Source organism: Meles meles, chromosome 2 (genome assembly GCF_922984935.1).
Source record: "Meles meles chromosome 2, mMelMel3.1 paternal haplotype, whole genome shotgun sequence".
In the NCBI taxonomy this organism is placed as follows: domain Eukaryota; kingdom Metazoa; phylum Chordata; class Mammalia; order Carnivora; family Mustelidae; genus Meles; species Meles meles.
The window spans coordinates 6,549,693-6,566,628 of NC_060067.1; the positions used below are offsets into that span (position 1 = coordinate 6,549,693).

Below are 16,936 nucleotides of genomic sequence, written 5' to 3' on the forward strand. Positions count from 1 at the left end.
TCCTGAAACTTTCCCTGACTTTGGACGAGCTCTCCCGGGTATGTGTGTCTGTTACAAACGCACCAGAGGCATTTTAACAGTTGGCTACGTATCTTTCTTCCCCATACATGGAAAGCTCCAGAAGGGGCAGAAACCAAGTCTTTCATCCCAGAATATCCAGTGGCTGGTGAGTATTTTGAAACAAGTGAATGAAACATCCTCAGCGGTGGCTTAAATGCACAGGGACACAGGAGGACGTGGCTGAAATCCACAGAACGCGGGTAGCACGGCCGGAACTACAGGACTTAGGGCAGCCCGGGGCCAAGCATGGGTTCAGGAGAGGAATAGGGTCTTGAAAATGAATGCTTTGTTCAGAGCAGCCGCTCACACGTGCGGTGTGAACCGCCCAGCATTCCTGGCAGGGGCGAGTGGGTGGTGAGCTGGAGTTTGTAGAAAAACGTGCCTTTTTAGCGACACTTGCCGCCCTTCTAGTGAGCCCTCTGCAGTCATCTAGTGGATCTGATCTAGGGGATCACTCATACTTTAATTATGCTGTTGTTTCCACAGACAGAACGTTCCAGAACCTCCTGCCCAGTGCTTGGGGTTCCATGGGTTCCCTCCCAGCCGAGTCAGCTGACTTGATTGGGTCCACAGGGGCCTGGGCAACGGAAGGGGAGGGTCTGCGGGCCCCCCCGCTGGTGGGTGTGGGCTGGTCTTGGTGATGGGAAATCTCCAAGAAGGGGAAAAGGCCACCCCACGCTGAGCTGCAGGGCCTGATTAATTTGACAAACGAGTTATCGTGGCCCGTTGCCTCAAACTTTCACATACTGGTAAGTTCAGGATATTCGTGTTTTGGAAAAAGATGATGGCAGTTCCACCGGAAAACCAGTCAGTCCAGTTTAGGGAATGTAGGGCGTTATTTACCCGTGTGCGAAGCTGGGCGTTGAGCAGCCCTGGCCCGGGCCTGTTAGCCCAAACCGAATTGGCCTCATGGTCCTGTGGCTTACTGCTACATTTGCCTAAAACGTACATCCAATTTATGCTATTTTCATTGGCTTCTGCGAGCTTCTTGAGATTTTTTTCATTTTGTCAGATTTTTTTTTTCTTTTTGGGCTACTACTTAGCATATCAAGAATTAAAGAGAAAAATCCATTTGTCCAAGGACTCTTTCAACTGATGGTCATATTTCTAAGACGTATTTGCCACATGTACAATACCCCGTTAAAATATCTCCCATTTGAGTTTCCTAGTTTTGTGGTTTGGATTAATTTCTCTTTTAGGCTCATGTTACTGCTTTGATAGGAAAGGGAAAGATGTGAGGGACAAATATCTCATGTGTGTATTTTTATTTTTCATTATTATTCATTCATTTATTATTTCATTATTCATTTTATTATTCATTGACCATTAAGCAGTACTGGATTATGAAATAATCAATATATATAATATCATGTGTAGCATTACCTTTAAAAAGTATAAACTGTATTTTATATTGTTGACCATAAAAGTAGAACAGCCAGTTATTTTATCACAAAATGGTTTTACTCAGGAGTAGCAGAGGAATTACGGTTCAGGACAGGCCGTAGGGAACCATAGGCGAGTCTGGAGATCAGAAGAGAAGCAGGTTACTTTATAGAGAAAAGGAGGAAGTTGGGAGGGGCTGTGGGAAAAATGAGAATTCAGGGTGCTGATGGTTTCTTATTGGCTGAATTGTGGTCCTCTGGTCATCTAGCTGAGCTTGTTCAAGGGCAAGGAGAAATTGTTTTGGGTGTGGTCTGCGCCTGAGGACAAGTTGGTAAGGTGTGAGAGCTCCCCCTCTGGCCTCCTGGCTTTATTTTAAATGAGGGTTCTTTCATTGGGTTTTACGTTATAAAAGTAACATATAAACAGTAAAGATAAACTTAAAAATGGAATAAAGGAAGATCCAAATTGCTACTCTCCAGGGTTCCATGGTCTCAGAGATGACCAGTGCTAACATTTTAGTGGGTATCTTCTCAGTCATTTTTCCGTGGGTGAGTTCGACTTTTATGTGGTTATCAAACTGTATATCTATATATGATATGCATGTATATATACATAATATGTATATTCTGTTCACTTAGTATTACATTGTAGGTGTTTCCCCATGTTATGTCTTTGTCGTGTAACTGAACCCAAGTTCATATGCCCAGCACGCAGGAAAGCCAGTCACCCAGACAAGGAATGTGCAAGGAAAGTGTTTATCGGAGAGGCATCCAAACGAAGAGACAAGGAGAGGCCAGGCCTCAAATCCGCCGTCCCAAAGGGTTTGGGTTGCACGTATTTAAGGATAAGGGATCAGAATGTCGTGGGGTGTATACATCGAGCGGAAATGCGGATTGGATATGGGGAGAAGAGAGGTGTCCTCCTTTCTCAGCATGTGTGTGCATTCAGGAATCACGTCTTTTCTTGGGCTACATGTTCATTAAATGACAGCAGAAGCATGATAAGTTGGGCGAGGGGGGTGCTCTCAGGGTGTGTCATCCCAGAGTTTAGTCTCATTCACTCCTGGTCCTTTCTGCCCAGCTACAAGAATTCTTCTCCATGTGTTCCAGTCAGTCTTCACTATTCTTACTGGTAAGGATTCAGCTTCTGCAAAACAACCTCCTAAATCAATCTGGTTGGCATTTCCTTAGGGTAGAATGGTCAAGCATTTGTTAACTCAACATGTTGGGTTCAGTCTTTATTCAGATACATTTTCGTGTTGATGATCTTTCAGAGCTAGAGGGAATATATTATAGCACTTTGCTTAACCCTTCCCTTCTTGGTCATGTAGATCAACTGTCATTTCATTCTTTGGTTACGACACAAAATAAACATTCTCCCCATTGCTGAGCTTTAAAAGTCCTATTCCCTTCAAAGATTTGAGATTCAAGTCTATTTTCTTGCAGTTCTGTTGTTTTACATTTAAGTTTTTAAGGCTCTAATTATTTCCTTACAATTTAGCAAAAGTAGGAACTTTGTTTAAACTTTGAATTGAATTCTGTCCTATTAGCCCTTTACTCATCTCCAAGGCCAGCTGTATACACTTTTTTTTTAATGCTGAAGAGATGATAGAAAACTTAGAAATGGCATAGTTATTGCTCATTATAAGAGAATACTTATCTCTTTCTCTAAACCTGACTCAGACTCTTTTCTGATATCATATTTTTCCCCCCTCAGGACAGAGACAGAAGTGGCTTTAGATAAATACTTTTTTTTTTTAATAAATTTTTAACCACTTGAAAGTAAGCAAAATAGAAAGGGATCCCTCCTGTGCCCCTACTCTTTCTTATCTTGCACAAAAAGTGGTGGCTGGTACTTGTCAGTTTTTTGAAGGCACATGGCAGTCCTGGCTGACTTAACCCGTAGGAGACAGTCGGGTCAGGGGAACACTTCAAGGATGGAGGACCACTTCCATCTTCAGGAGTGAAGCTGTTTCTTGCACACCCCCAACAAATGCAGGTGGTGCTCTCCCTGCTGACCGTCCCCCTCCCCCAGGTTTTTCTCAGCATTCTGCTTTGGGCTCTAGGTTTTTCAGTCTTTCCCTTGGTTGACCGGGCAGTGATAACAGAAAGTTAAATACGTGCTTCTCAGCATTGTTAGGGATGGACAATATTCTCCTACCCTTCAATGTACTTCTAGCTGGCCTAAGAATTAAATTGACAGGAGACAAAGATTAACAGGAGAAAATCAAATTTAATTATATGCCCATGAGGAAACCATGTAAGCACGAGATTCCAAAGACAGTGAGGCAAAGTGCAGTACGTACGTCATCCTGAACTAAGAAGAGGGTGGGAGTCTGGGACTTCCAAAGGAAGGAAAGCAGTTCGCAGAAAGATGAAGAAGAGTGAATATTTGGTGGCATGTTTACACGGCCACTCAGAAACAACGGGATATAGAGGACTTGCTCGATTCCTCCCTGTCTACCCTGCCTAGTTCATATTCTAGTGTGACTTCGTGGTGATGGCTCTCTTCTGGGGCAGGTCCTCTCTCTCAGTTCGTTTAGGCAGTTAGCGGGAGGTCAACGTTTCTTCCTGAGTGGATTGGGCTTCCGTGGATTGATTGTTTTCAGTGCAAATAACTGATTGTTTTCAGTGCAAATAATCGATTGTTTTCAGTGCAAATAATCGATATGCCCAAGTGGCATGTCTGGAGGCAGTTCGTTCTGAACCCCTACAGCACCCGCCCTGCCTTCGGCTGCTTCCCTGGCTCTGCCCTCTCTTCCTTGGCACTCCGCCCCCTCTGCGACTTGACTTCTCCTCTGCCATGGCTGTTCAGCCCAGCCGGCCCGGAGCTGTGGACTCTTCTTGAAGCTCCTCTGCCGTGCATCCTCCTCCTTAGGACCACAGTTTTCTCCCAACTCCATGTAGGAAATACGGTCTCCGTTCACGCCGTGCTGCCTGCCCTCGCCCTCTCTCTGCCTTGATTTGGAAGCCCCTCCCCTCTCCCACCTGGGAGAAGCCTCCCCCTCCCAGAACCTGCTCCTACAAGATGCTGACCTCAGGACTCCCATGCCAGCGGCCATCCCTCCCTCCTCTGGGAAACTGCCTGGCACCTTGAGTCAGCGTCAGAGCACTTTCCACAGGCAAAATGGTGTTGGAATGGCTGTCTTCCCAGGCTGTGCTGTGGGGTTCTTGCAAATGGGAACAAGATCTTTGCAAGGCTCCATCTCGAGAGCTCTGCACAAGCCTGCTTGCACGTGATATTGGTAACTAGCGCATCCTAAACATTTAGGACGTGCCAGACAGGATTCGAACTGGATCACAAACTTACGTGGATTTCATGCTCACAGCAGCCGTCCAAGGAAGGCATGTTACTGTCTCCATTTTACAGATGAGGAAACTGAGGCACAGAATCAAGAAGTAACTTCTGGGGACGCCTGGGTGGCTCAGTTGGTTAAGCAGGTGCCGTCGGCTCAGGTCATGATCCCAGCGTCCTGGGATCGAGTCCCACATTGGGCTCCTTGCTTGGCGGGGAGCCTGCTTCTCCCTCTGCCTCTGCCTGCCTCTCTGTCTGCTTGTGCTCACTCTCGCTCCTCTCTCTCTCTTTCTGACAAATAAATAAAATCTTTAAAAAAAAAAAAAAAAAGATGTAACTTCTGAGTCACAGAGCTCGTAACTGAGGAAGCCAGGGTGAAATGCAGGCCTGGCGGGCAGCTCCCCACCCACACTGTACCCAGCGAGCTCATGACTTTCCACTAATTCTCAGCGGAGCGCGGATGAGTGGGGAACCTAGCGGCGAAAGATGAGGGTGACGTAGTCCCGCGCGGAGCTGATTTATCCAGCATCTCGGAGGAGTCAGAGATTGCTCTGATGTCCACTTTCCAGCTGATTAAAGTTACTCCTTCTGGTTTCCTTATCTCAGGCTATTGTTCACCTTCTGCGATGGTGAGATTTTGTTTAATCATTCAGGAGTTTAAAAACTTCTTTGTTTTAAAATAAGAACTCTGTTTTGTTTTGTTTGTTTTTTTAAGATTTTATTTATTTACTTGACAGAGATAGACACAGTGAGAGAGGGAACATAAGCAGGGGGAGTAGGAGAGGGAGAAGCAGGCTTCCTGCTGAGCAGGGAGGCTGACGTGGGGCTCGATCCCAGGACCCTGAGATCACTGCCCGAGCCGAAGGCAGACGCTTAACGACTGAGCCACCCAGGCACCCCATAAAGAACTCTGTTTCAACCAAAAATGATTTTAAATTAACTATCTCTGAAATCAGTCTTGTATTTTACCTGCCTGATTAAGTAGTTCATGGTGTGTAACTCAACCTTTTATTACTGTCCAGGGCTATCACTGTGACTAAAAAACAGTAAGCCAGGGGCGCCTGGGTGGCTCAGTCCCTTAATAGCCTACCTTCCACTCAGGTCCTGATCCCAGGGTCCTGGGATCGAGCCCCGCCCCACATCGGGCTCCCTGCTCATTGAGGAACCTTCTCCTCTTTCTCCCTCTGCCGCTCCTCCCTTCTTGTGCTCTCTCTCTTTCTGTCAAATAAAGAAGTAAATAAAATCTTTAAAAGACAAAACAATAAGACATACCCTGAGCCTGTGATGTCCTGGGGCCTTGAACATCTGTAAGATTCATTAGCATCTGCGAAGTATGAGGCCCTTCAAGTACAGTTCTTTAATTAATTGTGTAAGCATAAGATTTGCTTTGCCTTTTTAAAAAAAAAAAACTCTTGTCTCTATTTCTGGAAGTTTCTTTAGTGTTCTTGGATCTGGAGAGCGGTAATCTCTCCCTTCTTGCTCTCGGTCTGCTGTTCCCCAGGAGACCGCCCTGCTGGCGGAGGACTGTTGTGGAGAAGCTGTGGGCGAGACCCGGTAACCAGACTTGTTGCTAATGTTGTTAAAATGCCCCTTCTTCCACAGCGGCCTCCCAAGGTGCCAGATAAGAGGCTTGGGAGGGGAAACATTTTGGATTTCCTCCATCAGTTGCTGTTCTAAGAGAGCGAGGCCTCTCGCCACCCTTCCCCCGCCTCTGCAGAGTGCGACGCCCCTTCTGACCGCTAATGGCACTGTCCTCTTCCAGTTACAACACCGGCCATGTCAGTCATGCCTTAGGGTGGCTGGTGGCTGGGGAAGTCATGTGGTTCGCTGTGAGTGACCTGACATGGTCCCCCGTGCCTGCCAAGGGAATTAAGTATCTCTGTGGTCTGGGAACCCTTGGCTTTGACTTTCTGAAATTTATTGAGAAAGCAAGTCAAGTTACCAAAGGCCTAAAGTGATTGGAGCCTCTATGCTCAATTTCTCTTTAAAAATGTTAGGTTCTGGGGTGCCTGGGTGGCTCAGTGGGTTAAGCCTCTGCCTTCAGCTCAGGTCATGATCTCAGGGTCCTGGGATCGAGCCCTGCATCGGTCTCTCTGCTCAGTGGGGAGCCTGCTTCTCCCTCTCTCTCTGCCTGCCTCTCTCCCTTCTTGTGCTCTCTGTCAAATAAATAAATAAAATAAATAAATAAATAAAATAAATAAATAAAATCGTTAAAATGTTAGGTTCTTATAGAGTAAAGAAAACATTCAAAAAACCAGCTTCAGAGTCAGTGAATATAAACAAACATCCATGAAGCAGGCTCCAGGCTTGGAATTATTCTGGCCTCTAATTTTGTGACATCTGGGTTCCGTGAAAAAAATGTTAAAAGCTTTTACGAGATTATCAGTTTTCATCATTCGTCCGAAAACTTGGCAGAGTTCGTCCCTGGGCTTCTGCGCCCCGGGGGGTTGGCTCCCGGCCTGGCTTTCTCGGAGTGCAAGCTGGTGTTCATCCTGGGGCTGCTTTTCCTGTTTCCAGTTCCTTAGCGGTCAGCGAGGCCACCGTGGAGTCCGGGGCGGCAAGGACGAAGAACTGTCCCCTAGAGACGGCTGTCGCCCTCACCTCCCTGAAAGAGGCTCTGGGCCACTGGGGCTTCCGTCCCGAGGCTCTGTGCTCAGAATCAGAGGCCAAGGGAATGGAACTGGTCAAGCTCGGGCTCCTCACCACGGCCAAGTGCAGGAGAGGAAGGAGAACAGGGCTCTGAGCGGAAGAGAAGGAAATGAATGGGCGTCAGCCAGAGTCTGCGGCTGACTGCGACCGACCGCGCCAGCGCTGGCTGCCACATACGGCCTCTGTCGGGGTCTCTACTCTTTCCTCGTACCTGCAAGGGTGTGTAATTTCTCCTGTTCAGCATTTGTTAGAGGCATTCATGGGTTTCAGCTGGCAGACACTTACGAAGCACCTGTTAAGGGAGGTCACATGCTGCGGCAGGAAGAGCCCCCGCTGTGAGTTAAAAGACTTGGATTCAAGGTCGGACTCCCCTAATGCCTGTCTGTGCCCTGTGTCCCCGTCTGTAACAGCGGGACAAAACCGTTTAGCTCCGTCTGGGCCACAGCCTTGTCATAAGGACTGAATAAAATCAGATGAAATCATGCAGTTAAACCCTTGGAGGAGCCGTGCAGGGTCTGATATTTATTTATTGTGCATAGCTTGGTGCTTTATGATAAAGAGCAAAGACATCTATTTTGATGCATCTCTGTATTTACGTTTGGTATTTGCTTCTTGTCTATTTTTATTTTAAATTCTAGGAACCGAGATATACAAGGTGCATTAGTCTATCTGAGGCATCAAGATGAGTCCTGCTACAATTGCTAAGTCGTTTAGTGCCAAAGACATAGTCTGGAGGGCCCCCGTTCGGGGGTGTGGCTGTGGTCAGGAAAGGCCTGGGAGGAGGTGGGGGGTAGCCTTTGTACCTTTGTCAGAATTATAAACTCTTCTTGGTTAGCTCTGTCCAACAGAAATATAATGTGAGGGGTACCTGGGTGGCTCAGTGTGTTAAAGCCTCTGCCTTTGGCTCAGGTCATGATCCCAGGGTCCTGGGATCAAGCCCCACATCAGCTCTCTGCTCGGTGCGGAGCCTGCTTCTCCTCTCTCTCTCCGCCTGCCTCTCTGTCTACTTGTGATCTCTGTCTGTCAAATAAATAAATAAAATCTTAAAAAAAAAAAAAAAGAAATATAATGTGAGCCACATACCTAAGATTTTTCCTGTAGCTACCTCTGAAAAACAAAGCAAAAAGAAACAGGTGCAATTAATATGAATAATATATTTTTATTTTACCCACTGTATTTAAAGGAATATCATTTCAAAGCAGGTAATCAATATAAAACAATTCAGGAGAGATTTGACACTCCTTGTTTGGTGCTGTTTTTGAAATCTGGTGTCTTTTACCCTCACAACACGTCTCAGTTCCGATTAGCCACAGTTCAAGGGCTTAGGAGAGCCCTGGCTGTGGGGTCAGACAGCTCAGCCCTAGACGGAGCTGGAAGAAGACAAGGCAAGCAGCAGAGGGTCAGAAGCAACAGAGACTGGAATTCAGTGAGCACCAGCTGTGGACCAAGCCGGGCCAGGACTAGCATTCATTCACCGGATGAACAAATTTATCGGATCCTGTTTTTATTTGGAATTTTGATATTTTGTTCATCATGAATGCTTTTGCATTAATTTGGATTTTTAAAAAAATGCATTACAGTATGATTTACCTTCGTATGGTAGTGCTGTGTTCTGGCATCTCTTATATTTTGCATGCAAGGCAAGTGCCACACACACACACACACACACACACACACACACACACACACCCTCAGCCCTAGTGAGGTGCTGGCTCCAGGCCTTTCTGTGAACTTCCTCATACTCCATCCGGGGCATGAACTTGAACCAAAGTGAGCTATGTACCAAAAGCAGGAGCCATCTCCTCTCATTTAACCAAGCCTTGGGCATTTATTGTTCGATGAATTTCCAACTGAATTCGAGTTAGGAATAAAAAAAGACTTTGGAAAATAAGTTGAAATTCAGACTGAATCTGTGAACTGAAAATTTTGAAAATTTCTCGGGCACAAACTGTAACACAGGAGAGAGTTCATTGGCCTTGATTTCCCGGTCCAGGGGATTCCTGGACGATCGCGCCCCGCCTCCCCCCTTGTAGGGGAAAAGAATGAAAAGGACAGTGTTTTGAGTAGACAGTCAGAGGCCTCATTTCCTTCCCACATTCCCCACATTCCTCTTTAGTCTCCAGCCTTTACGGGGTCCATATCTGCAGGCTCTCTCTGTAATGATTATAGTGGGAATGTTGTATTGGAAAAAACTTCGATATTAACAGAAAGGTCAGGACCCGCTTTTTGCAGTGGTACCGACTTCAAACAGAATCCTCTTCTTTCTTTTAGGGAACTTAGAAACAAAGCAGACATTCAATTTGGAGATAATGGAACAACGATTTCTGCCGTTAGCAACAAGGCCTACGTTTTTGAGCGAAATCAATCTGTTGGAGACCCTAAAGTTGACTTAATTAGAACGTTAAATATTCCTGCGGTGGTAAGTAGGCATTTTCAGTATCATTATTGCAGCTTTGAGAAGCAAGGAAAAAGCTCAGTTAAGGCTGTTACGTTTTTACATTTAAGAGTTATGAAGTTATGTTAAAAATAAACGTCTGTAAAAACATAAATACATTTTTACACTTCCCTTCCGTAGAGTTCATCTGAGACTCTTTCCTGAGATTTTTCAAATGGTGACATCATCTTCTCAAAGATGTTTTCAATGCTTCAAAGACAGATCTTTTCAAATGGTGACATAATGCAAATTTTAGGACCCCCCCCCCCCCCCCGTTTTCTTGCTATGTGTTCAGGATCAGCTCTTGTGCAGATAAATAGGGATTTTTAAAATAGGGATTTTTTTTTTGATGGGGGCCGAGAGTGAATCATTTGTAAAAGATTTATGTGCCCCTTGTTTTGGTTCGGAAGGTCCAGCAACAGAGTTGGCATACCACTTCTGAGTTTAGGTTTCGATCTTAGATTTTTTAAATTCCCACAATACATACTGACTTCCCCCCCTTAATAAACAGCAGGGACTGGGGGCTGAGCGCAGCCCAGCAGGATTTCCCTGGGCTCAGTTACAGGGACCAGCCCATCTGAGAAGGATGCAGGAGATCCAGGGGACCACTTCCCTGTTCGCCTACAGCAGCCCGCTCTGACGCTCCCACTCTGCCTGGGTGGCGGCGACCCATGCCGCGGGACACTCAGGGCGGACCCAGGACGCAGACCTGGCCAGAGCCTGGATTTGACCTCGTCCCGCTGCCTCGGGGCGGGTCCGGCTCAGAGGGGCGGCGGCGCCACCTCGTGGCCGGAGATGCCAGCGCGGTGACAAGCGTGTGGCGCGGAGGGGACCCGAGCCCCCTGCAGGCGGGCGTGCAGAGCTCACACTTAGAACCCCCAGTGCCCAGAAGGGACGGGACCTGAAGGGTCTTGTTCTTGCACACGCAGCCCCGGAGGCTCTTTCTGGCTGACTTTGCGGCTGTTCGCTCTCAGCATCGACTGTTACGCTTCCAGCCCTCTTTGCCGGAGGGAGGGGCCCTAGGATCGCTGGGGGGAGGGGCGGGGTGGGGGAGGGGCGGGGGCTCTGCCCGCTGAACCTGCCTGTGCCCCTCAGACGGCCATGGAGTGGGCCCAGCTCCGCTTCCTGCGGGAGCTCATCGAGGCCCTGCTGAAGGCCTACCAGCAGACGCTCTTCGTGACCCACACCGTGCACGAGCTGCTCTGGGGCTACAAAGACGAGATCTTGTCCCTCATCAACGTCTTCAAGCCGGAGATCTCGCCCTATTTTGGCCTGTACTATGGGGTAAGTTGATGTTTCTTTTCAGGAGCTCTTTATTCAGCTGGTGTGGGGGGGACACTGCGCGCCAGATTCCGTCTTCGCTTTGGGCTTCTTCCAGAAGAAGACCTGGCGTTCTAGGTCTTGTAGAGTTTGTAAAAAATAAGAAAGTATTTAATTTTTAGGGGAAAAAAATGCTTCTCCCACAGTTTCAACGTGCTACCAGCACCGACTTTGAATGAGCAGTTATGAAAAATACATAGTCACTGTGCCCTCATCAGGAGGGTCCTAATTCCCAGGGATCAAGGCCAAGTCTCCACCCAGCCCATGCGTCACCTGACAGGGACAAATAAACTCAACAGAAGCGTGTAATCCACAAGGGATGGTGGCTCCATGGCACACTTTCAGATGTGCCGTTCACCAAAGAGTCTGGATGATCTGAAACGGTGTCGCTCATCTGTGATTTCTTATGCTTGTAAGTGGAATTTTGTGTGGTTTCTGGCAGATTTTACTCACTTTGACTTAAAAAAAAATCGGCCTTCAGGTAATTACTGTTCAAAGCATATGTTATTTGTTATTGCTGCCTGAGTTTCAGATGCATTTAAGTTCAAAGGAATTTTGGAAATCTGTCTTCCCTCCATCCAAAAAAAAAAAAAAACAATCAAAATCAAAAACAAAAACCTATGTGAAACGGAGAGTGAGAGGTTGGTAATGACAAACTTAAGAAGAAAGTGTTAGATGAAGGTTGGGGTCTGAGACTGTGATGCATTTCCTCATCTTTAAGTTTGTGGTTATTCCCTGGTTCTCACTACGCAAGAACCTCACTCTTATCCTGTCACCTTCTAGCATGTTCCTCCTTGTCTGTGGCAAAGGCTGATAATACTGCCCCTGTGCCATCAAGGATATACAAAACTTGGACACCATCCAAACAAAATAGTAAAAAAGTTTTTAACATGATTTATGTAAGAGTTGGGGGTCCTGGGACTAGGGCTGGGCTGAGCCTGAATCCTTCGCTCTGGGTGAGCTTGACGAATGCTCCCTAGAAGATCCCATCTGGTAGGATCCCAGCTTCCATAAGACCAGAGGAAGCACCAGTTTCTTCTTAAACTGTGGCTGGACCTCCCTTCTTGAAAAAATTTGAGGAGAACTTCCAAGGAGAGAGAGAAACGCAAGCAGTCTCCACGCCCAGCTCAGAGCCCGACTCAGGGCTCAGAGCTCACAACCCTATATCACAACCTGACCCCAAATCAAGAGACAGGTGCTTAGCTGAGTGAGCCACCCAGGTGGCTCAGCAAAGCTTTCCTTAAGGCCCTTTGGGTCGCAGTGACTTCCGTCCACCTGCCAGGTAAATCCTGTCCTAAGACCTCAGTATTTTTTAGGCAACTTTCCATTTTATAGCCTCCTTTTTTTGTTTTTATATCATTGACTTCATCAGACTTGTAACTAAGATCCTTTTGTATCTCTTTAAAATGGAACCCACGTTTATGGACTGGTTAAGAAATTGGCATTATTTGCTTTCCCAAGGCAAGGATGTGTTGTTTTATGTCTTTCTTTCTTTCTTCCTTTCTCTGTCCTTGCTCTTTGGCACTCCTCGCAGACGCCACCGTCTCCTTACAGGGCCCCGCTAGAGAAAAGCCCTGTCCCACTGCTCAGGTAGATTGGCATGTGGCGTGGGTCTCCCACAGCCAGGAACAGAACACAAGAGCTGCAAACAGAGGGCCCGGATTGACGTTCTGACTTTTTCAGTTCATAACTGTGGCGCTATTTCTGAACCTTGATTTCATCATGTGTGACTTAAGGCTACAAGTGTCCACGTTCCAAAGCTGTTTTGCAAGCCTAAGTGAGAAGTCCATAAAAATGCTTTGCAAACCATAAATCAGAGTACACATTTCAGGAGACGCTGTCCTTTGCCCCCGTGACTGGCTCCAGAGGGGACCCTGAATTCATCTGAGTGACGGTGAATCTTTCCATCTGGGCCCCAGATACACTGCCTGCGGTGGTGTTGGGGAAAAGGCAGTGTCTCTGGTCGGTTTGTCATCTGCTCTGGTCAAATACGGATTCTTCAGCCAATTGCACGGACGTTCACACCTGCGCCACCATCCATCCGAAGACCGGGACAGGCTGCGTGGGGGGAGGCGCACCGCCCTCGGCACCCATTCCTTTGCTGCCGCCTGAGTCTGGCCGAAATCTTTCCTGACCCCTGGTGGGCTTGTGGGAGCCTTCCCCTTGGATGTACCCGGCCATTGAGCGCTCTCCCTCCAAAGACTCTAGTGACGAGACAGCCGGACGATTACTGCGGAGGGACCGGGTGCGAGGACAAGCGGGATGAGTGGTGCAGACATTGGCACAGAGCTTCGAAGAAGAAGGACCGGGTTAAATATCAGATGCTCACATCGCATTTTGCAGGGCCAATCAGCATGGTTTTACCCATTGATTTTAGGGCATCTCTGTTCTTGGCATTAGAGCGCGCGCGCACCTCCCACTGGAGGTGGGTTCTGGGGTGTATAAAATTCTAGTTGTCAGAAAGTGTCTTTGAGACGTCAGCCTGTCCTTCGGGGGTCAAGCTTCCGTTACGATCGTGGTGGGACTGTGGTGGTCCTAATTCAGGGTCCCCCTCCGTCTCCCGCAGTAATATGTTCCTTGCACCCAGAGCACATCCGTGCCAGGACAACATAAAACCTCTTTATTCCTGCTTGTCCTCAAAGAACAAAGGTTCCAGCAAGAGAGAAGCATTCTCATGCAGTGTCTGACTCTCCGGCAGAAAACAGCTGGGGAGGACCCTTTCTGAATTACTGTGAAACATTAAATGCTTTTCTACTTTGCTTATTAGCCCCTATCTGAGTTCAGTGGAGGACTTTAGGAATCAGCACCCATTCAGTTTTTTATAAAATTGGTGGTCCGGCATTTTTTTACGCAGAGTATTTGAATTTTCTCTAAGTTGGTATGATGTTCACATTGCTCTCCCTAAAGCGTCCTTGCCCTCATATCTTAAAGTCACTTGAAGCTTATGTGGGGAACACGATGTGACCGTTATGGAGGTGGACCGAGTTGATATATTGATGTAGTTGGTGCAATTATGTTAAGTGATGGAAACAAGAACCAAAGTAGGCAAAACACACGAGAAGAGAATTCACAAAGGGTTTGAATTTTTTTAAGGCAGAGCTGAATGATGTGAGAAAAGGGTTCAACCTCGGGGAGTAGAGAAATGCAAAAAGAGATAAGAAACCTTGTTCTTTTGGGGTTCATCTAATTAGCAGAGCTTAACAAAAGCAACTTGGGGAATGTAAACCGATTGACTCTGCTATTTCCACCACATTCTAGCGGGCTGACCTTGAACAACTTGATAAAATGTATCAAAAGGCTTAAAGATGTTGGTGCTCTTTTCTCTAGTGATTTTATTTCTGTGGGTCTGTGTAGAGACAGAAGTACTGACAGTACTTTTTTTTTTTTAAGATTTTATTAATTTTGACAGAGAGAGATCACAAGTAGGCAGAGAGGCAGGCAGAGAGAGTGAGAGGGAAGCAGGCTCCCTTCAGTGCAGAGAGCCCGACGTGGGACTCGATCCCAGGACCCTGAGATCATGACCTGAGCCGAAGGCAGCGGCTTAAACCACTGAGCCACCCAGGCGCCCCTGACAGTACTTTTAAGCATAAAGATATTCATACGATATTATTTGTAGTAGCAAAAAAATTCAAAATTAAATATCCAGTAATAAGAGAATAATTAATTATTTCTACATAATGTTGTGGAGTCATTAAATTATACCTCTGAAGAACTTCTGGTAACAGGGGAAATATGTTAAGTAAAAAAGTGTGTGTGGGGGGCGCCTGGGTGGCTCAGTGGGTTAAGCCTCTGCCTTCGGCTCGGGTCAGGATCTCAGGGTCCTGGGATCGAGCCCCGCATCGGGATCCCTGGTCAGCGGGAGCCTGCTTCCTCCTCTCCCTCTGCCGCTCCCTCTGCTGTACACCCTCCCCCTCAAATAAATAAATAAAACTTTTTTTTTAATTTATTTTATTAGATTCTGATCTAATCTATATCGATTACCTAAAACTTCACATTTTTTTAAACTGTGACTTGGAGAGAATGTGCAGGTGAAGAAAGCTTACTTGGAAAAGGGGCTACATTAATGCTAGTTTCTTCTGTTGGAACTGCTGGATAACAGGGTCCTGGACTTGGACTTGCACTCTCTCACTGTTTGTGATGAAGATAAATTCACGTATCATAAATTCACCATTTTAGAGTGGACAATTTAGCAGTTTTTAGTGTAGTCACAAGATCGTGCAACCACCACCACTAGGTAATTTTAGAGCATTTTCATCGTCCTCCCCCCAAAACCCACATAATCAGTAGTTACCTCCATTTCTCCCCTTCCACTGATCTACTTTCTGTCTGTCTCTATGGATGTGCCTGCAAATCTATAGACATGTTTTAATAGTTAAAAGGTTTGTGTCTTTTCTGGTTTTCTTTTTGCTTCTGCAAAGAGAAGTAAGGTCATGTTTTTTCTTTGAGACGGAACACAAGAAATCCCCCCCCCACATGTACGCAACCCTTTGGGGTGCTGGCTGGGACTGTGGGTGCTGGCCAGCAGTGGCCAGGCTGGCCCCGGCTGAGAGAGGAGAACAGTCAGGGCTCTGTGTGGGAGCTTCTTCAGAGCGAGAGAGGAAGGGGGTTTGGGAATGGAGCTTGGCTTTGTTGGGCAAAAAATAATTTTAAAAAACTCAACATCCATGCCCGCTGTACATATGGGGCCAGGAGGCACCGCCTCTGGTGGGCCCGTCTCTGGGAGTTGAACATTCATATGCAAGTTGGACATTCCTGTACGTGGAATCGTACAATATCCCACCTTTGTGTCTGGCTTTTATTTAGCATCACGTTTACCAGGTTCATCCACGTTGTAGCAGGTATCAGCGCTTAATTCCTTTTACGGCTGAGTCCTATTCTGTTTTACGCATAGACCATACTTTGCTTATCTGTTCATCAGTTGTTGGGTGTTTGGGTTCTTTCTACATTTTGGCTCTTAAGAATAATGCTGCTCTGAACATTTGTGCACAAGTTTTGTAGGGACGTTGGCTATCTACCTTGGAATGGAATTCTCTTGGGTATACAGGGAGTAGAATTTGGGGTCCTATGGTAATTCTGTTTGACTTTCTGAGGAAGCACCAAACTGTTTTCCACAGCAGCTGCACTGTTTTCCATTCCCACCAGCAGTGTGTGAAGGCTCCCATTTCTCCAGATCGTCACCAATGTTTGTTATTTTCCTTAAGATTTATTTCTGTTAGAGAGAGAGCATGAATGGGAGTGGCAGAGAGAGAGGGAGAGAGGATCTCAAGCAGACTCCACAATGAGAGCGGAGCCTGACACGGGGCTCGATCTTACGACCCCGAGATCATGGCCTGAGCTGAAACCAAGAGTTGAACGCTTTACTGACTACACCACTCAGGCGCCCCATTTTCCTTTTTTTCTTTTATCACCATCCTGGTGGGTATGAAATAGTATTGTGGCTTTGATTTACATTTCCCTGAAGACTGATGGTGTTGAGCATCTTTTCATGTACTTGTTGGCCATTCAAATATTTTGGAGAAATGTCTCTTCAAATCCTTTTTCCATTATTTAATTGGGCTCCTAGTTTTTAAAACCATATGTAATAATATGATTAATACGGTATTTAGTCAATTAGTCACCGTATTCCTGGTTCAGTCTTATGTAACAATTACACCCAAATAGGATGGTTTCGTGAAGCTTAAGTTTCTCAGTTCCTGTATTGTTAGGGTTCTCCAGAAAAAGAGAATCAGTAGGATTCTGATCTAATCGATATCGATTACCTATATCTATAGTATCTACCTAAGAGATTTCTATATA

At 46.4% G+C, this 16,936-nt stretch overlaps 1 protein-coding gene across 1 annotated transcript in view; it reads left to right on the plus strand.

Annotated features, from left to right (window-relative positions):
- SCARB2 (scavenger receptor class B member 2) overlaps positions 1-16,936 on the plus strand; it is a 75,117-nt gene that overhangs the window by 26,060 nt on the left and 32,121 nt on the right. Inside the window, exons 3-4 of the mRNA XM_045993844.1 lie at positions 9,658-9,805; positions 10,916-11,104. Of these exons, the coding sequence (XP_045849800.1) occupies positions 9,658-9,805; positions 10,916-11,104 (337 nt within the window). The remainder of the gene's footprint in view (positions 1-9,657; positions 9,806-10,915; positions 11,105-16,936) is intronic.